Consider the following 19945-nt stretch of genomic DNA (forward strand, 5'->3'; position numbering starts at 1 on the left):
GCCCAGACCTCCCGAGAAGTGTGGACTATATATTGTTGATATCACTGCACCGCAATCACCGAGCCATCTTTCAAGAATCTGACGCCTCTACTCCTCAAGTGCTCTTGTCCAGACTTCCCAAATATGTGGGCCCTTGCAAGCTTCCTCGCCGTAGCACCCCTTTGGGTGTCTTCGGGATCCGCCTCCTCCCTGGCTGATTTGGCCCTCTCCAAAGTTCTCGACACTGCGTCGCCAATTTTCGGAGACTATGTCAAAGAAACCACAGCTAACGCTGAGTGGATGAAGAATTATGCCGACAGCACGTTGCTGGTTCACATGAACATCCCAGGCACCCACGACAGCGCCACATGGAACTATACTCAAGCCACTCAGGATAGCCTTTTGGGTATCACTGACCTCAACCAGGTCACTGTACCGGCTCCAGAAACGTTCCGCTGCCAGGAACTGTCATTCGTCGACATGCTCAACCGTGGTATCCGGGCATTTGACATCCGTTATGCCTTTGATCCAACCAACACCACACTGGTCTTCTATCATTCCGAGGCCCTCCTTTCCGAGATCGCTACTGTCGACGATGTCCTGTATGGATTCTACCAATGGTTGGATGACCATCCTTCCGAGACCCTCTTCTTGTCCTTCCAGTACGAAGGATCAACCGCACTCTACGCGTCGAACGACGCAGCGGTTCAATTGAGCTTGTTCAACTCCTTGACTTCTACTGCCGCTCGAAAGTACTTTGTCCAGACCAAGGGCGAGCTGGGAACTCTCGGTGAAGCTCGTGGCAAAATCACTCTCATGCGTCGATTCGATCTGGACCAGCTGCCTGCATCCTACACCGATGCCATGCCCGGCCTGCACTTTTCTCCAAGCCTTTGGACCGATGACTCCGCTGATATTACTTTGGTATACAATACCGAGAAGAACCTCACTGCCTATATTGAGGACTACTACGAGCCTCTTACCCCAACAGGCTCCAACGCTACTGAGAACATCCAGTGGAAGTACAATGCAACCGTTGGAAACATTCTCAAGGCTACCGCCGAGCACCCTTCTAGCTTGTTCTGGACTTGGGCCTCCAGTGAAAACACCGACAACACCCCACCGGACTGGCCTAAGATCATGGCCGTCGGAAATGGTACTGCCTATACTCCATTGGGTGGTGTAAACCAGCGATTGGTCCCTTTCCTGCGCGAGCAGAAGGGCAAACGCCTTGGAATCGTTATGTTTGATTTCTTTGACCAGCCATCTAACTTGATCGATACTTTCTTGAGTGTTTAGGCCCTCGCCGCCCCGGTCCCGGGTAGATGGGCCACGCTTCTGTATTTAGGGTATTTTGGTAGATATTTAATAATGGAAAGATTCGTTACAGTCTTGTAACAAAATTTCTATTCCATTTATTGGCATTCACAAATAATTTGTCTGGAATTCATCTGTCGGGGATCGAGGAATACAACTGCCTTGGAACATTTGAAGCCCGGCAACTCTTCGCCACTACTAGTTGGCGCTCAAACCCGCTCACGAGTTAATGATAAGACACACTCCAAATTTTGATGCCATTTTCAAGACCGGCAACAGTAGTTCCATCCTCATATTGCAGAGAATAGCCCTTGCCATTCCCAAGGAAGGTAATCTTAATATTGGCGGCATTACTGCGACCGGAAGCAAGAGAACCATTGGTGCCAATCCACTTGCTGTCAACCGCACTGGAGATCTGGAATACTTGACTTTCTTCGTCCGAGGTGTAGTGGATGACCCAGCGCTGATGCTTGTCCGAGTGATCGGCAAGAGCTTTGGTGCTGCTCACGCGGCTAACGTTTCCAGCGTTGGTAAGAGCCTTGCCAGAGCTTTCAAAAGTGAGATAACGACCCTCAGTCAGATAACCGACAACCTCCTTGTATCCATCCTCGAACCACAAAGCCTCGGTCTTATTACTCTGCTGACCATATGGCACAGTGGGACGCTGAACAGGGTACGTGGCCTCACAGTTGGATGTTCCAGTATACGAGCTACCAGACATATCGGGGGTTTCGGCGTCAGGGATCGTAGGCAGGCTCATATCCGGATTATCCAGATCCAAAGCATTGACCAGGTTAGACATGTGCTCACGGCGCCAGTTGACCATCTCGGGTGTTTGGACGTTCTTGTATCCGCGGGCCTCCAACCACTGCTCGACAAAGAGGATTTGAGAGTTGTGATCGGCGCGCTCGGTGAAAACACGACCACCACGCGTCCAGGGAGAGATCATGTAGAAAGGTACGCGGACACCGGGGCCGGAGTAAATGTTGCCGAACAGTCCATAGGGATCTTCCATCCATTCACCAGCAGTGCCTTCGGGGGAGTGGAAGGGGACGACATGATCACCCCAACCACCAGATTCGTCGTAACTGATCATCAACAAAGTTGAGCCATATTTGGGGCTGCTGGTCACGGCATCAACAACCTTCTTTTGAAGCCATGCTCCATCCTTGGGCATGTAAGGAGGATGTTCGGACAGCTCAGCAGGGCCAACGATGAAGCTGACTTCTGGAAGAGTTCCGTTCGCCGCTGCCTCGTAGAAGCTGTCAAGGCCGACATATGACAGGCCCTTCTTGGCAAGAGGTGAATCAGAAGACGCGTTCTGGAATTGCTCAAACCACGCCAAGGGGTTGTCGTCGAAGTTGTCGGAGTCTTGCCAAACTTGCCATGAAACGCCAGCTTCCTCGTAAATCTCGTAGATAGTCTTCCATTTCAAGGGGTAACAGTTGATATCGTTATCTTCGCAGCCTGGGGTCTCATTGTTGTCCAAGTAAGGGCCACCCTGGTCGGGGCTCTGGGGACCTCCCGGTACATTGATGGAGCCACTGACCAGTGTGACGCGATTGGGGTTGGTCGAAGTAACTTGAGATTCCTGGAATACTGTTAGCACATCCTCTATCAAGGCCGGCCGGGACTAAAATCACTTGATACATATCCCCCGCAGTCCAGCCCTCCGCAATACCAAAATGAACAGGGATGTCGCTTCTTTTGAGATATCCCCAGCTCCAAGGGGTATTGTTGCGTGCCCACATGTTGTTAAGACCGTGGTTGATGGCGGCCTGGTTATCCTCATAACCGTTACTTCCGGCAGTCATGCACTGCATAGCATCAACTGTGGACCCACCCAGGTAGCCCAGATACCAAGGGAGAAGAGTCTTTGTCTTGGTAGACATAGAAGAGTCAACTTGTCTATAGGTCGGCGCGGGTAAGCTTTCGGGCAGGTCCTCAAAGTCCCTCTAAACGCTATCAAGGGGGTGCTTACTGGTAGTAAACCGGCAGCCCGTCGGAGTTGACCTGAACATTAGGGTCATTGAATCCTCGAACACCAGCCATGGTCCCAAAATACTGTATTCTCTCAGGATTAATTTATTTTCCTTTGTCATGAAGTTAGGCACTTGGACCTTACATTGTTCCATGATCGATTCTCCTGCATGAATATCACCACATGCTCGATATCCTTCAACGATCCAGCGACCACTGGTCTGCTCGCAAGTAGCATCAGAAGGGCAGAGCCCAGTAGAGCAGTCATTTTGAAGCCAGGAGTTTCGGGGAAATTGCTTGAATAGCTCGAAGCCTGCAAGTATCCGGGTTGGGGCGATTGGAAATATATATACTACCGACAATTGTGAGAGGTCGATTGTGCAATATGCCGCTAATACATAGTCCCGATCTTTCCGATATCAGGATGCATGTTGTAACTCGATGTTAGTGCAAAATATGCGCCTGATCATACCGCGATGTAACCGGAGCGAAGACCGACTGGAATGCACCACTGGGATGCACCCGATCATTCACACTTTTTTAACCTTCCAGGGGCGCAATTTCGGGTGCAAGGTTCGGGCGCACGTGGGGAGCGTCCGATAGAGAGATACGGCATGTTTCCAGAGACCGCTGATCAATTCAACCTTCTTAATTTCTGGAGGTGCAAGCATTCCACGCTTGTGACTATTCCAGTCGGCTGCAGCCGCGCTGCATGATGAAGTGGAGAAGCCGCTACCCCGTGCGATAAGCATTTCAGTTCATTGGCAGGGGCCGAGGGGATTCTCAATCTAACGGCAGATTTCACGGAGAGCTCCGAAATGGCGGGAGAAAGGAATCAAGGAAATCAGCGAATCTCGTATTTCCTGGAGAGAATTTTGAATTTTGGAATCAGCCATAGAGAGTCGTTTGGATTGTTTGGGGAAAATCGACTTGTTTGAAGTTGTGGTTATTGGCACCTTCAGGGCCCGCCCGGCCAGCCACACCCAGTGACCCAGGTAGCATCGCTTACCTCACCCCGCCCCACTTCACCCCAGGCACAGGAACAAGTTCACAACACGTGCAGCTGATAGATAGTGCGTGCAACCAAGGGAGTGACAACTTCATGTCCTTCATGTTGACTGAGCTGGGAGCATGAAACGCCCTTTAGGCCACGAAAAACTCGCCCTTCGTGAAAATGAGGTCAACGCGTCGCAGAAAACGCAGAAATGGCAACGTTCGTTGGTCAAAATGAGCAAGTCACACGGAATTGTACTCGGTCCATTAGTTACATGTCTCTTTATTCTGCTAGCTTTCTGGCGCCAGTACAACATCCCGGATCCACTAAGATCGATAAATCCCGGGAAATTATCACATTCGCATGATGCAACTTCGTTCCCGGGCGTCCAGCTTCATCCTGAGGATCACGCTCGTCGTGGCCCGCAGATTCAACACTTGGACTGGGTGCTAAGCTCAGAGAATCTTCGTCCCGATGGGGTTTTGAAGAGGGTTTATACAGTTAACGGTATCTATCTCATCTTTGAATGGAGTTTCATTTCGCGCTAACTTGAAAACGGCCACTTCCCGGGACCAACAATCGAGGCGCGATCTGGCGATACGTTGATAATCAATGTTACCAACACGATAGAGGAGTCGCTTTCAATCCACTGGCATGGAATGCATACAGAGAGTAAGTAAGTTTGATATCGTCTTGATTTTCAATACTAACTGGAAATAACTCCATCCAGACCAAATGGATGGTGCCTCCGGCGTCACCCAGTGCCCAATTTTACCAGGATCTTCTTTCATTTACAACTTCACAATACCAAGTGATCAGTCTGGGACATTCTGGTATCATGCTCATACTGGATCTGCTAGAGCTGATGGGTTATATGGTGGCTTCGTGGTCCATGATGTGGCCGAGTCAACAGTGCCTGCCTCGCGTTCATACGACAAAGAGGTTTTGCTTCTGGTAGGAGACTGGTATCATCGTTCAGCAAGTGAAGTCATGTCATGGTACATGCGCGCTGGATCATTTGGAAATGATGTAAGAAAGCCGTACGTCCCATTATTTATGAACGGGTACTGACTTAATCCAGCCTGTTCCTGACTCACTTTTGATCAATGGTGCCGGACACTTCGAATGTTCCATGGCAGTTCCTGCCAGACCCGTGGACTGCAATGAGAAGCATGTCAGCCTTTCTTACTTTGATATCCCGACCGATACTTCTTACCGACTACGAGTTGTGAACACTGGGTAAGTCTTATAGCGTACAGATCACATGGCGGCTTCTCGGCGTACATCAGCGTGTCCATTGATGTTTTCATTTGCCATTCCCAATTGGCTTTGTCTTTTTGCAGGTTCAGCACCTACGTGTACCTTTAAACCAGCTCTAACCCCTCGTGTCTGGCAAATCAGTTCTCTAGCGGGATTTACGCTTATCTCGGAAGCCTATCCAATGTCTATCATCGGAGTGGATAGTGTGGAGGTGGATCCACAAGAGGCTCACTCGGTAGGAGTCCTTTATCCAGGCCAGCGCATGGATCTTATCTTGCATGTGCCTGTCCAAGGGAAGCCATCTGCTTTAACAATCAAACTGGACACTGAGTAAGCATCTCTTTCTTGACCACATTACCATAAACCCGCTAACTATACTAGGTGCTTCAAATACCCTAACCCGGCTCTTAATCCAACTCAGAAATTCTCGATAAATCCAGACAACAATGCCTATGATCAGGCTAGCTACCCAGTCAAGACTAACGACACAGATCTCGATATCCATAAAATCCCATCCCCGGAGCACATCTTAGCACTTCTTGAGCCTCACGCAAATCTAACTGAAGTTGTCTACTCCAAAACCCAGAAGCTGTCCATCAACCACAACGTACCTTTTGGTTTCTTTAATCACACTTCTTGGAAGCCGCAGAGCGATCCGCCAGCACCTCTAAACCGCCTTCCGAGTGATAAATGGGACAAGAATCAGCTTTCACTCTTTGTCCCAGATCCTGAGAACATGGGTCCCGTATGGGTCGACTTGGTTGTTAACAATTTAGATGATACTGGCCATCCTTTCCACTTGGTGAGTTTTACTCATTTTCTTCTCATTGGCCTATTGTTGACGTTTTTCAATGAACTCAGCATGGCTACCACTTCTATATCTTGAATGTATACAAGGCTCCTATCGGCTGGGGCTCCTACAATCCCTTTACTGAATCATATCCTCCCGGTACCGACCCTGAGACGTATTCAGACACCCACGGGCTCAACCTTTCACGAGCAATGCTGCGAGATACAGTGTACATTCCCAGTCGCGGGTATGCAATTCTACGCTTTCGTGCAGATAATCCTGGGGCGTGGTTATTTCATTGCCACATTCTGTGGCATCTTGCCAGTGGAATGGCCATGGTAGTGGATGTCGCAGGTTACTTGAGCGATTCCAGTGCAGCATGCCCGTTGCAGACCATAATTTGACAGTCACAACACACAAACTCAAACATGTACATTAGAGAACGTAAACCGAATCAGTCCATCATTCACTCAGGAATAGCGCAGTGTCGGCCTAATGTGGTCCTGAACCATCACTCCAACGCAGAAACTCTTCCTCTCGCCCAGTATCTGCACATTCACGTATGTAATCACACGAAAGCCAAGTGATCTACAAATTTTCCCACCCAAAGGACTACTCAAAACGGTGACCGGAACCGAGTGTGCCTTCGCATAGCGTACTCCCCAGATACACTGTTTTGTTCCGATTCCGTGCTTTTGATAGTCTGGGCGAGTCCCCAAAATCCAGAGACGGATCTGTTTGTCGCCATAAACTGCATTGAAATACTTGTTTGCCGCCGCCTCGGTCACTTTATGGAATGCCTTCATGTGTTTTCTGCTGGCGTCACGCCGGCCACCACGTTGCCCTAAATATGAATAGGTCTCAGAAATATTCAATGAGCAGGTCAAGTCGAAGATGTTCACGTACATACTGGTGAATCCTCATACTGCCTACTGTCCTTCTCCAAAAGAAGCTCCCATACAGCCACAGACACTACTTTCCTTGCTATAATCCCACCTTTCTCTCCATCTGTGACAACATTGACAACAAAGTGATCTCTTTGAAGAAGATCGGCCATCATGCTACGTGTGTGCTTCCAGTTATCCTCTGGGAATTCTCTCCGGCGAGGGAAGCAATAATCCCATTGAGGATCCACCGGGTATGCAGAGATCATCACATCGGTGATGGAGTCCAGGTCATCAGGAGTTGCCTGAGACAGATTCATGGGGCCGAATGGTGGAAATATTAGGTATTAGTATATAGGGATAGATAAACAGAAGACCGGGTCAAAGGTGGTGGTTAAGCGAGTACAATTAGGCCGAAGGAAAGAAAGAAAAAGGTGCTAAGAAATTGATCACGTACCTCGTCGCTAAACTGCCCAGCTGACCCCGCGATTGCTGTAATACCAGAGATAATCGGGCTGGTAAATTGCAGTGGCGCCGCCTTGCTATAAAAGGCAATAGCACCTACGTCATTCCTTGCGGCTGAAACCCCACATCGCCCGTGGTCTAGGCCCGGCCCGCCTGGAACACTTGCTTGTCGGTGGCAGTTGCGCTTCACTATTACTTAAAGTGTGAATCAAGTTATTGCTCAGCAATAAACTTGTCTGGATCCTGCCCTTTCCAGACGCCCTCCAGAAATACTCAACTCTACTCTGTAAGCAAGCAACCTTGAAAGGCTTCAAATGCTGCTAACTGGGTAGGCAGTATGGACGTGGATCGCGCTTCTTAATTCAATAGGGACACATGTAGGCTCATAGTAGTAAATAGACAATAGTTACAAGGACGATGTAAATACCGTGTGAGGGCTCCAGAGGCTATTTCCCACACCAGATACTACTACCAAGCTGCAAGCACGCACTGAAGGCGGTGAGTACAGTAAGCAACTGAGTCAAATCAATATCCAATCAAAATGATTCTTTCTGCTAAATCTGGAAGACGCCTTGCTGCCTCGTGAAGCTTATCGGAGCTTATCGAGCGACGAAGAAAAAAAAAGAGAAAAAAAAAACTCAAAGCTTGAAATTGCTACCATTCACTCTGCGATCGGTGCTTCATCCGCCGGTATTCAGTTCAATTTTCATTTATATAGAGCACCATGCAATGCTTTCCATAGTCTAGTTCTCTTTCGCTTTCATTGAATGTCGTAGGCTTGAAAAATAAAAGCAAAATAAATCTCAAAAACTCTCGAACGAGCCGTAGCTCACATTCTAGTATTCTGAACATCAAACCAGCATGAGTAGTAGAAATCGACACCCTACGAAGAACATTCAATTCTCTCATTATAAAAGAATAGACTTAGTTCAACATTATGTTCGTCGTCGATACGATGTATCACGTGGGACCTCGCCGTTCTTTTCGTCCTGTTGTTTCCCTTTCTTCTCCTTTCTCCTTCACCACTCCTGCTGGAGCCTCCTCATGAACTCACACTTGCACTGGCAAAATCGATATCCTATTGCACTCTCTTTTCTTTGGGCTCATTAAACCAAACACCTTGGTTTTCCCTTTGCCCTGCTCTTCCCTCCGTTTATGGCTTCAACATGGAATCCTTACCTCTAGAAATCTTCAACTGGATTATCTCCTACCTCCCACTAAAGGATGCGGCAGGGTGCGCAAGCGTTTGTCGAGATTGGCAGGCAATCATTGAGCGAGAAACATTTGCTTCGCTATGTTTGACCCCATCTCGTCTCAGTGGATTTCGCAAAACTCTCGGTTTCTCTGTTGATTCAACTCACCTGCAAAGAAGACGCTCTTACGTCAAGCACATTTTATTCTATGCCATACTCCCGGAATATGATGTGAGCATGCCTGAGATGCCAGAGGACAGGCTTCAAAACAACAAGGCCTATACATTGGCAATCAAGTCCCTTTTTGAAACTTTGTCCCTTTGGCCAGACTCCGACAATTGCGAGGTATTGCTTGAACTCAGAGCCCAATCTCCTAGTGACTGGGATGCGGAGCCAGATGAGCTGAAACGAAGGCGGCGTCTGAAGTCAGTGATATCTGGCAACACGGGCGACTTGCTAAATATCAGATGGGCAGATTCTTTTCTGGATATTGATGGAGAAGCGGAAAATCTCTGTCTGGCTCCTGTGGTTAAGCATCTCGATCTGCGCCCTGGAGGCTCAGTTACGGACCTTGACCAGACTCCCGGGGAACATCGAATGCTTTCCCAAGCAACTCATTCAAAGATAATATCTCGCCTACCACAGCTGCGATCTGTAGTCATGTATCCAGATGACGATGAAAGAGATGACCACGCTCAGCGCAATAGTCTCCGTGAAGGTATTTATACATGCCCCTCTATCGATCTCCTCCCCACCTATGTTCTTTTACCTTTTTTATGCAAATAATTTGTATACTGACTCATGTGAAGAATTTGCGCTCAGCCTCTCAACATGGCCTAGCTCTCTGAGGTCCCTAACAATGGAATACCCTGGCGAGCCACCAGAGAATCAAAATTTCCCGCCGCTCGTCCGCTCAATTCCCGGAAAGGACGCATTGAGTCTGGCTCTGAACGTTCTAAGTCAGCAGCTGGAGAGTATCAAGCTTACTATGATGATGACATGTCCTGAAATCCTCTGGCCACAAAGCACAACAACGCAGCCTTATTGGCCCAGATTAACGCAGTTTCATTTGTCTTATACAGTTGCTACACCATCTGGGCAGTGGTTGTTTGAAAGGGACCCAAGATGGAGAGACCAAACGCCAGATAAAATTACTTCAGATGAAGGCAATTCGGATGACTCAGAGAACAACTCAGAGGATGACCTATCAGACCACTCTTCAGATCACATTTCGGATGACTCGTCGGATGGTTCTTCGGATAATGCTTCGGATGACGCTTCGGATGATTCTTCAGATGACGCCTCGGATGACTCTTTAAATGCCCTTCTCGACTACTTCAGGGATGACCCTGGTGATGAGGGTTTGGATGATGAATCGCATGAGATAGCTGATGGTTTTCTTCCGCCGCAGGATGCTGATCCCAATTTGTTTCGCACCAAGCCCCTTAACATCCTCAACAACCTTTATTTAGCAGCTGGACGTGCAGCACGTCAAATGCCTCAGCTCAAGCTAATGAAGCTTGAAGCTTGCATTGACTTTGATGAGGGCCTGAACCATGTCATCACGCGGGGTGACCCCCTCCACGGCTTCCGATATCATAGACCAAGTGGGGTGGCGAGCTGGGTTAGCACATCTGAGTTTCACGTAACGAAAGAAGTACGCGATGTTTGGGACGCAGCTGCGAAAGGTCACGGCCACCGTGCAATAATCATCGAGGTTCGTATTTAGTAATTTCCCGCCGTCGTCTCATTTTGTGATTTTTGCTGATTTTTTCGTCCAGAATCTCGGCTTCCCCAAAAGTCAACCCGATTTCAATGATCCTCGCGTCTTTGATCAGAGTTTTAGAGAAAAAGCGGAGGTTTTCTCATGGGACTGATGAAATCATAAAATACGATCATAAAATACGAGTATCATTTAATATCTTTTTTTCGGGATTGTACTGTTTCCTGGAAGTAGGGAGTGCGAAGCCGTTGTAGCCCCGATATCCCCGGTACTGCCGGGCCAAATGCCGAAGTATGCAGGTTAGTAACCTCGGGTGACGAGAAGCTTAACGAGATCAACAAATCCAAACCCTCGAAATGGAATTATTCCGTATTCACCCCACACACCCCGCAGGTTTTACTTTAGGTGGATCAGCGCTCCCAATGGTAAGTGATATACAGGTTGTGGGGGCCACCATGTTCTCCCGAACAAGGGTCTCACACCCCGGGTCTAGCCCTGGAAGCTCAATCGATACCCCATGGGGTTCATCATTTCCACACGGTTCCCTGTGTATAAATATTCTCCACTGGCTCTGGATTGATCTTTGAGATCATCATTCAATTCCTATCACGCCCAATACCATTTTCTTGTCTCTTCTATCCAACCGCCGTGGAAAATCTCCCCATTGGCACCTTTTTAAAACATTTCTTTTTTATATTTCAGCCCTGATATAATTCTCGGCACACTCACGCGTCTATATCTCTTGCAACATGAAGGGTAGCAGCTCTGAGGATTCTATTCACCTTGAGAATGCGGCGTCCCCTCCGCCAACATCTGATTCGCAAGGGGACGAGATATGGGTAACCGAATCATCTCACGATCCTTGTAATTGGCCACAATGGAAGAAAAATGCACAGATATTGATGGTTGCTTTCCACTCTATGATGTGGTAAGTGCTTCTGGAGAACCTCCAACCGGCTTACAGTGATTACAATGAACGTAGTGTTGGAAGAAGGCCACCAGCTAACCTACCTTCATTACTCTAACAGCACATTTATGGCAGCTGGAATTATTCCTGCCTATGAGACCTTTGCGGAGCAGTACAACATCACGGTGGAAGATGCCAGCTATTTGACTTCCTTCCAGGTAAGTGTTTTGTCCTCGAGCTCCATGCCTTCGCTAATCATCAAAGTTTTGAAAAAACAGATCCTGCTTCTCGGTCTCTCCCCATTAATTTGGAACCCCATAACTGCTGTGTATGGTCGATACCCCGTGAACTTGTTCTCGGTCTTCGCCAGTATGCTTTGTAATATTGGCGGTGCAAGATGCACATCATACGGTACCCAGATGGCCACTCGAGTCCTCACGGCTTTCTTCATCTGTCCCCCGATCGGCAACGGAAGTGGAATGATCAACCAGCTATCCGAGCCCGAAAAACGTGCGCAGAAGCTGGGCTGGTGGACTCTCATGACAACCATCGGCACACCTGCAGGCCCCTTCTTCATGGGCTTCGTTATCCAACACATTGGCGTTCAATGGATTTTCTGGATCTTTGCTATCATCAACTTCGTCCAGTTTGTTCTGTATATTGCAATTGGCGATGAAACTATATTTGATGAGAACACTCCTCGTGAGAAATCTATGTCTCAAAGAGGAACTTGGCAAAAAATGATCCCCCGACAAATCACTGCCCGTGAATTCCACCTCCGTGATATCCTAGCACCATTCTCCTTGGCCAAGCACCCTCACGTGTTGATCACCGCCTGTGCGCACGCCATCACCTTTTGCTATGCTAACATCGCCCTGATTGTCGAGATGCCCATCGCTTTCGGTCAGAAATTCGATTTCAACGCCCAGCAGATTGGGTTGCAGTTTATCGCCATTATCATCGGATGTGTTCTAGGCGAACAAGTTAGCGGGCCCATGTCTGACTTGTTCTTGAAACGTGTTCGTCAGAGCAGAGGACACTCCTGTCCAGCCGACCGTTTATGGCTTGCTTATCTTGCCTTCTCGACGATTTTTGCTGGTCTCTTGACCTGGGGCTTCCAACTGCAGCACGCAGTAGCATGGAATGTCACACCCTGCGTTGGTGCGGCAATAGCCAGCTTTGGCAACCAGATGCAAACTACCATTCTTACCACTTTTGCTGTGGAGAGTAAATGGGAGAGAGCAGCTGAAGTGGGCGTTTTTATCAATGCCTTGCGACAGGTTTATGGATTTGTAAGACCCTCAAAGTGACAATGTTGATTTTTTCAAATATCCTAATCTGTTTTTTTCCAATCTAGCTCGGTCCTTTCTATTTCCCCCATATGTTCTCGTCGCTCGGATTTGGTGGGGCTGCTGGGGTAATGGTCGCTATTATAGCTGGATGTTCACTCTGTCCTATTATCGCTGTCCAGGTTACAGCCACTCGACACGCTACTGGCCCGTAAATACTCGGTTTTTTTCTTACTTGGTATATTTTTGTGAATTTGATGACCCTGGGATGCATCGATGCTGGTTCGTGGTGGATCATTCTAAACTGCGACTAATGCTCAAGGATACATTATATAGCACCCATCCAGAGACGTCCTGAAGTTTGGATGCAGGTGTGGTATTTCCGTTGATGCTATAAGTTCAAATGTTCGGTCTGTGTTTACAGGCCTGGTGACCTCTGTAAAAGTGATCTCTGGTTTGATATACCGATGTCAGGCAACAACATAGAAATTGGATAAAGATGCTCATCAGCAACGGCAGCCACTATATAGCCTTCCTCAGTATCTACTCAACCACATACGACCATAGGGTGTGGAGAACAGGGCTTCCCGTCCGCTCAGCCGTACTTAAGCCACATATATCCAGGTAGCTAATTGTCTCTATAGCCCTATCACCCTAGAGCGGCAAGAGAGAATATTTTAGTTTAGTATGGGTGATATGGGTGAGAATTTTACAGACTGGGTGATACAGGTGAGAACAGGGTGAGATTTATCACCTAGAGGGGTGATCGGGATTCGGCTCGCACGAGTTGCACCCATGCAACCCTCTGGATTTTTCTTTATAAAGCGGAACATTGGAAGGCTCCTTCATCACTCTTCCATAGTATTTTTCAAGCAGATCGTTCAAAATGTCATCGCAGAAAAATATCCAGAAAGCCCTTGAGGAGAGTATGACACGTGCCAAGTCACGTGGGTTCACACTCGAATACCAAGAACGGATTGAGTCTGAAGATAATATTATCTCACTCCGGACTCTTGCTTCCCCGACTGACAACAAGTATGAATATGTTAAGTTTACTTGGAATATGTAAGAAAAAAGATTGCTATTCTTCAAAAAGTTAGGACCTGATTGCTAACTTGATGGATAACTAGATGGAGGCTTTCCCGCGGTGAACCTGTGGATGACTTCTCAAATCTGAAAGAGCAACCCGACCCAACGCCACAGCAGCTCAAAAGCTTTGCCGAGTTCTATATCACATCTCGGTGAGATCTTCCTGTTAGGTCAACAGTCTGTGATAGACTTTATATTCTAACTTTAAGTTGGGAACGAGGTTCGTCACGAACCTTTGATGAGAAAGTCAAACAAGATGTTCTTAATGTAAGTGACCATACTGTTTTTATCAGTTGTTATACATAGAAACTAACAAGATACTACTAAAGTATATCTATAACCATCTGATATAAAAATATAACCTTGAAACAAAGCCTCGAGAGCGCTTTACCGTGAATGCAAAAGATATTGATTATCTTCTCTATCATCTTTTTGATGGTGACTGCCATGACTTTAAGTATGAAAGAGCACGTATTCAGACTGCTAGTTCACTTTCAATTTTTGCAGGCTCTGGGTCTCGCGCAGGTGCTATTGTGGAATCGAGTTCATATACTGGCTCTAATGAATGTCTATACTATCAGGTTTGTATACTTACTACCCTTTAATTTTGAAAATACTAATAAATATTATATAGGATATATCATTTAATGTGAAGTGGAGTGAAAAGGATGGCCATTTAATGTGCTGGGTGACCATTGACCCTAGGTTCTTGAAGGGTCATTGTACTCAAAGTAGCAAAGTTGTGTAAGTTATTTTGAAACTCTAAATATATACTTATGAAACTAAAGTTTTCTATATAGACCAAAGAACTGGTTTAATGAACATCCAGTCCTTGGGAAGAGCTTTGTTTTTTGGGTTATTGTTCATGGGATAGCTGACAGTGCGTTTAAAGACCTTGATACAATCGAAAAGGTTCTTAGTATGAAGCCGCCTAAAGGACGAGAATCATAGACACTTGAGTGGACTGAAAGTGCAAGAGAACTTCCATTCTTTCGTGTAGTCACTATCAATGGACCTGAGAAGCTCAAAGCACTATCCTTCTCCTTATTATATTACAATAATACTGCCCTAGCCAAACGTGATGGCTTTAGAGATACATTACAGGTCCATGGGATTAGGGGTGGAGTTGCAAATATGATTGACTGTTAGTATCGACTTAGTACTATTTTTGGCTTTATTACTAACTATCTATAGCTAAGGTATCAGAGGCTACTCGCGGTCAGGCACTTAACCACCAAAACCACAATACCTACCTAAAATATCAGTTAACACTGAAGGCCTTAGATATATAGGCTATATTTTATAACCTGGAGCCTGACTACGAATGCCGCTCTATAGAGCAGAGTATATCACATCATCGTGATGCAAATGTCCTATAAAGACTTAGTGCAGCCTCGAGCACTAAGTTTTAGAAACAGGAAGAGATCATCAATATCAACAAGGAAATTACATCCTTAACCAAGATAATTAATAGGAATCCGGCCAAAAATAGTAGCTTAGCTCTTCAAAAAGCAAAGCTCTATAATAAAAAAGCCAAGCTCTTATATATCTAGAAGGATAAGTATATCAAAGAATAGTGGAATACCTCCTATAGTAAGTATATTACTAGTAGCACATTTTCCGAACGTGATATAACCCGACTTTTCGACATCTACAAAAAATACCTACCTAAATGTGCTCACCTTAATACAAACCTTTTTAAAGAAGCAACTCTGGATAGCCTTGATGGCCTAAACTGTCTTCATGATATAGTTGCTCTGTGTAAGTCAACAGAGCATGTTACATTCTACCCTAGAATGCTACCTAAGGACGACAAGTGTCCAATTTACTTAAGAGTCCTATCAAGGTAAGTCTATAAGTATAATATACAGTACTAGTATATTATCCTCCTCTAACAGTTTATATAGTATTATGTTACAAGGGCAGGCAAAACATATCTTGCAATATCACCGAAAGTCCTTAAATGGACCACCATATCAACAACAGTACAAAAATAAAAAACGAGCACATCGACGTGTCCCACGCACATTTCTTCAATTCTGTTACTTATGCGCTAAGCTGTTTGACAACGAGGAGTCTTGGCGAGCACACTGCCAATCTCATCTTGACGATCTCCAGCCTCGATGCGGCATTCTCACCTTCCGCTATACACTAGTTGCTCCGGGGTTTTGTCCAATCTGCCTAGGAGATGACAGCAAGAGCCCAGATGAGCGATTTAACCAATGGGTCACAAAGGCAACACTTTTGAATCACATCGACGCGCATTTAGAGGGTATAGAGTCTTCAAGTATCATCATCTGCTCACACCCATGTTGTCAAAGTACGCAGTACTTAAGCATTTCTGACCTTCGCCGCCACTTTCATGATGCGCATTCCATCGATGAGCCACGCTCAAATTGTCTTACACGTAAGCGAAAACCCCAATCAGAGCTTGAACCTTCAATTCATGGCAATGAATCTACAAATTCTTGGCCGCAGAAGCGACTTTGTGATCCCGAGAGAGAAGTCGGTGCCCAACTATGAAGGAAAGGAACGATGAGCTCGGAGTTAAATTTCTTGCCGGTGTAAATACTGCTTCGCTTAATCATACTTCATGTTTTGAAAGTTATCTTTTAGTATTTCCTATGACTTAGACTGTCTTGTCATTTCCCTTTAATGATTATCAAGCCGGGCGTTTGCATGCACGAAGGCCTAACTAAGGATAAAATGCTATCCTAGTAATTTTTAGGATTGCCTTTCAATCACATTTCATTTCAACTCATAACTCTTAGCTTTGTATAACTTACAGTTAGGTCATGGTGAAGATTAGTAGACCTTAGTCATGACTGTAATTATTCTATATGTATATGTATGTATTATGGTTCATTTAATCGTTTGGCTTTATAAATGGCCTAAGCCAACCATGAAACTCAAAACTAGAAATCCCGAGTAGTGCCTAATTCTATTTGTAGTGCGACATCGTTTTGGGATCCAACCAACATTTGAACACATAAACACCCTTTTCTTCCTAGTTTGTCAGGGCCCAGCAGGCTTAGTCTAGTCACTATACAAACACCAAATAGGTGTTGCAAAGCCCTGGAGTAGTATATATAGTATGAATGGTTCAGCAATTGAGTCAAATAGATCAGGCTAGGTACTTTTATGTTTGAAAAAATGTTTCTCTCCACTTACATCTTGCTCTTTAGCATATATATACACACATCCTTTGGTGGTTCTCTTGGAGTTATTGATTATGATAATGAATGCGTTATCTGGTCTAATGATAATGATGGATGTACCGGATATTCAGCACCATTTGCCGTGCTAAATGGCACGGACTGCTCTGGTAGGACCCAGATGTGTCACTTTTATATTCTATGACAAGCAAGAAATGTTTTAACACGCTTCTAGTACTCAGCCAGACCATTAAAGGAGTCTTCTGGTATGGGTATTCAAGCCTTGTGGTAGATGCCTGTGGCACAGAAAACGGAGATCCAGCTGCTTGGATTGATATAGAAGATACCGGTCTTGTCACTTTTCATAATAGTGGCAACAACATATCGTGTAAATTAAGTGATTTAACGGTAGGAAGTTGGTGTATTCCAACTTCTACGTATACGTCAACTACTACTTCTACCTCAACTTCGACTTCGACTTCAACCTCAACTTCAACTTCGACTTCAACCTCAACCTCAACTTCTACTTCAACCTCAAGTTCGACCTCAAGTTCGACTTCAACTTCTTTGACTTCGCCTACTACTTCGCCAGCCACTTCCACCTCGACTCACACTCCTTCCGCGCCTGCTACTAAGACCTCTACTCCTCTCACTTCGCCTACTATTTCCACTTCTACTAAATACACCACCCCTATTCCAACTTCCACTTCCACTGCATTAACCACTTCAACTCAGAGCTCATCTACAGAGTCTTCCTGCAGCTGCCCATCGTGAATCTGAGGGTTTGTTGCATCCTATAATTACTCAAGCTTTATTTTTTGTTCTATTTTATTCTTTGTGTCTTCTGTCTTCTGTCATCTCTGTTCTTGGTGCTTCTTATTTAGGTATTTTCTCATCAGCATTATATTTGTTATTCAATCAATTTGTGCTCTCCTGTTGGATTCTTTTTACCTGATAACTACCAAATCCCCCATATAAACGTATGGATTGCCCCGCCGAATTCATCAAATGATTCAACGATCTAAAAGCGTTTTCGAAACGATAATCACATCCCTATTACCCCAGCGACGAGATCTTTGACAATAACCCTTCTCTACATGATGTTGGTGACTACAAAGCTCTAGCAATTTTGTAAAATCCTGAGACTTCACCTGTTAGCACTAGATCAAGCAACCTAGATTCACTGCTGAGAGAAACCAAATCTTCTAATTACCAGCTTTAACTAGCGCACGATGCTTCAAAAGGCATAAATCTTGAATTATAGTTCTGATTAATAGGCTTACGATATATTTATGTTGCAGGGAGTTTGGCTACCTTTTCAGATATCATTTCTGAGCAATGGCAGATATAAAAAATTAGATTAGCTACATACCCCATAATCATCTTTTCCGTAACCTATACAGTCTTTGAGTCTGCTATATCTTCGTCCAAGGGCCGCTTTATCCTATCCAAAAATATCTAACCTTTCTTTAGCTGATTTCCCCTTCAAAACTAGCTAGTTGTCCAACTACTTCGGGCTGAACAAATGAGAACTCATTCATGATGACGGTCGGAATGAGTTCCCATTCTGGTTGCATTACGATCGGATCTTTGTGGCCTGAAGCATATGCTTTTCTTATGTGAAAGGCCCTAATAATTATTAGCTTTCGATTTTTTTCTTTATATCTTTTTGAAAGAAGAACCAACAAAAAGAAGGAAAAATTCCGCTTCTTAGAAGATTGACTAGAACTTATTGATAAGTTATACAATTTTATCAAGAGAATATCTCAGAATTTCATGACTTACATGTATTCCATTGCACCGACCAAGATCAACCGGCCAATAGATGCAGATTCTATGATTTTTTCAACAACTATTGGCTCTTGCAGTAACCAATGATGGGATTTTGATTTTGACATCTCAAGGACACCCTTTTGCACACGCGCCACAGTCGAGTGTGCATTATTGTCCCTTGACCTAGATCAGCCCCGAGGCGAGGTCTTTGAAGAATCAGAGTCACACTTACAGTGGTCGACCGTACAGGTCAAATGTTTGCCATTCAATGGTGAATTTGTGATGAAGTTTCGGCTTTATATATTTGCAATTACTTTTCACTGCACTGGTGCACCATGCATAAGAATTGCTCGAGTGTACCGACGACGGTGATTGCGTTTGTTCTGCTCCAGAGTGCTGCTCCGGTGCTAATGAGCACGCTATTTGGCCCCGGCGGATAAGAAGAATCCCAAGAAGAATAGTTCGACACCACTCTTGTTCCGCATCAAGTTTGGCTAAGCGAACTACACCCCATAGCTGCTTAATAGCGCTATTATCACAGATATGGGAATAAATAAATTGCGTAAACACTCCCAATTTCACTAGATTCTGTTAGCAAGTGGTTACCAACATAGTCAAATTATACCTACTAGCTTTCGACAACTCGGCTGGGCTATCATAACCCACATCCTCCGGCCACCATTCAGGTGAAGGGGATGTGTAGTCATGTGCTGGAGTGACTGCTTTGATCCATTTGTCCAGAGTTTCTGCCAGGACTTTATCCGGAATGGAATTTAGTTTCATCATGTAATAGCTTGACAAGGTCTGCTGCGATGAAGGGGATCTAGAGGGTTCGGCCATCTCTTCAAATAGTGTAAATTTTTGATGTTGGGCAGCCTGGCCTTAAAGCTTTTCATTCTGTCGGTTGGGTTAGACAGTGATTTTATATTTATAAAATCACTGTCTAACCCAACCGTTTATATCAATTTTTAATGTTCTTCTTATATTTTCTTCTTCCTCCATCCGCGTCTGTTTTAAACTTATTTTTAGACTCTTTATTAGACTCTGCGCCTCATTAGGGAAATCTACCCTAAAATACACTCAGATGCTGCGATAGTTCTTCGAGCATATCAACTCCTTAGGCAAATTCAGGACCTTAATAAGGCTA

At 45.4% G+C, this 19945-nt stretch overlaps 9 protein-coding genes across 9 annotated transcripts; 6 read left to right on the forward strand and 3 right to left on the reverse strand.

The window, feature by feature from the left end:
- Positions 1-123: 123 nt before the first annotated feature.
- On the forward strand, positions 124-1278 carry N7466_009401 (phosphatidylinositol-specific phospholipase C; the record flags this gene model as incomplete). The annotated part of the gene is made up of 1 exon (XM_057168790.1): positions 124-1278. The coding sequence occupies one exon, from the start codon at positions 124-126 to the stop codon at positions 1276-1278; it is 1155 nt and encodes a 384-aa protein (XP_057017496.1).
- A 244-nt stretch (positions 1279-1522) lies between these two features.
- N7466_009402 (nonhemolytic phospholipases C family protein) lies at positions 1523-3544 on the reverse strand (the record flags this gene model as incomplete). The annotated part of the gene is made up of 4 exons (XM_057168791.1): positions 1523-2887; positions 2940-3204; positions 3278-3360; positions 3422-3544. 4 exons carry the CDS (start codon positions 3542-3544, stop codon positions 1523-1525), a joined length of 1836 nt encoding a protein of 611 aa, XP_057017497.1.
- A 1461-nt stretch (positions 3545-5005) lies between these two features.
- On the forward strand, positions 5006-6724 carry N7466_009403 (uncharacterized protein; the record flags this gene model as incomplete). Its single annotated transcript, XM_057168792.1, has 6 exons — positions 5006-5299; positions 5352-5509; positions 5672-5860; positions 5912-6332; positions 6392-6567; positions 6646-6724. 6 exons carry the CDS (start codon positions 5006-5008, stop codon positions 6722-6724), a joined length of 1317 nt encoding a protein of 438 aa, XP_057017498.1.
- Positions 6725-7122: 398 nt separating this feature from the next.
- Positions 7123-7524, reverse strand: N7466_009404 (uncharacterized protein; the record flags this gene model as incomplete). The annotated part of the gene is made up of 2 exons (XM_057168793.1): positions 7123-7164; positions 7231-7524. 2 exons carry the CDS (start codon positions 7522-7524, stop codon positions 7123-7125), a joined length of 336 nt encoding a protein of 111 aa, XP_057017499.1.
- A 1311-nt stretch (positions 7525-8835) lies between these two features.
- On the forward strand, positions 8836-10739 carry N7466_009405 (uncharacterized protein; the record flags this gene model as incomplete). The annotated part of the gene is made up of 3 exons (XM_057168794.1): positions 8836-9580; positions 9672-10579; positions 10644-10739. The coding sequence occupies 3 exons, from the start codon at positions 8836-8838 to the stop codon at positions 10737-10739; spliced, it is 1749 nt and encodes a 582-aa protein (XP_057017500.1).
- Positions 10740-11334: 595 nt separating this feature from the next.
- N7466_009406 (uncharacterized protein) lies at positions 11335-12996 on the forward strand (the record flags this gene model as incomplete). Its single annotated transcript, XM_057168795.1, has 4 exons — positions 11335-11513; positions 11614-11710; positions 11771-12784; positions 12850-12996. The coding sequence occupies 4 exons, from the start codon at positions 11335-11337 to the stop codon at positions 12994-12996; spliced, it is 1437 nt and encodes a 478-aa protein (XP_057017501.1).
- Positions 12997-13667: 671 nt separating this feature from the next.
- Positions 13668-14026, forward strand: N7466_009407 (uncharacterized protein; the record flags this gene model as incomplete). Its single annotated transcript, XM_057168796.1, has 2 exons — positions 13668-13846; positions 13912-14026. The coding sequence occupies 2 exons, from the start codon at positions 13668-13670 to the stop codon at positions 14024-14026; spliced, it is 294 nt and encodes a 97-aa protein (XP_057017502.1).
- A 3151-nt stretch (positions 14027-17177) lies between these two features.
- On the forward strand, positions 17178-17660 carry N7466_009408 (uncharacterized protein; the record flags this gene model as incomplete). The annotated part of the gene is made up of 2 exons (XM_057168797.1): positions 17178-17195; positions 17442-17660. 2 exons carry the CDS (start codon positions 17178-17180, stop codon positions 17658-17660), a joined length of 237 nt encoding a protein of 78 aa, XP_057017503.1.
- Positions 17661-19301: 1641 nt separating this feature from the next.
- N7466_009409 (uncharacterized protein) lies at positions 19302-19638 on the reverse strand (the record flags this gene model as incomplete). Its single annotated transcript, XM_057168798.1, has 2 exons — positions 19302-19327; positions 19428-19638. 2 exons carry the CDS (start codon positions 19636-19638, stop codon positions 19302-19304), a joined length of 237 nt encoding a protein of 78 aa, XP_057017504.1.
- Positions 19639-19945: the final 307 nt, after the last annotated feature.

The sequence above is a fragment of the Penicillium verhagenii genome (assembly GCF_028828195.1).
Source record: "Penicillium verhagenii strain IBT 33310 chromosome Unknown utg000009l_segment0_segment0, whole genome shotgun sequence".
Lineage (NCBI taxonomy): Eukaryota > Fungi > Ascomycota > Eurotiomycetes > Eurotiales > Aspergillaceae > Penicillium > Penicillium verhagenii.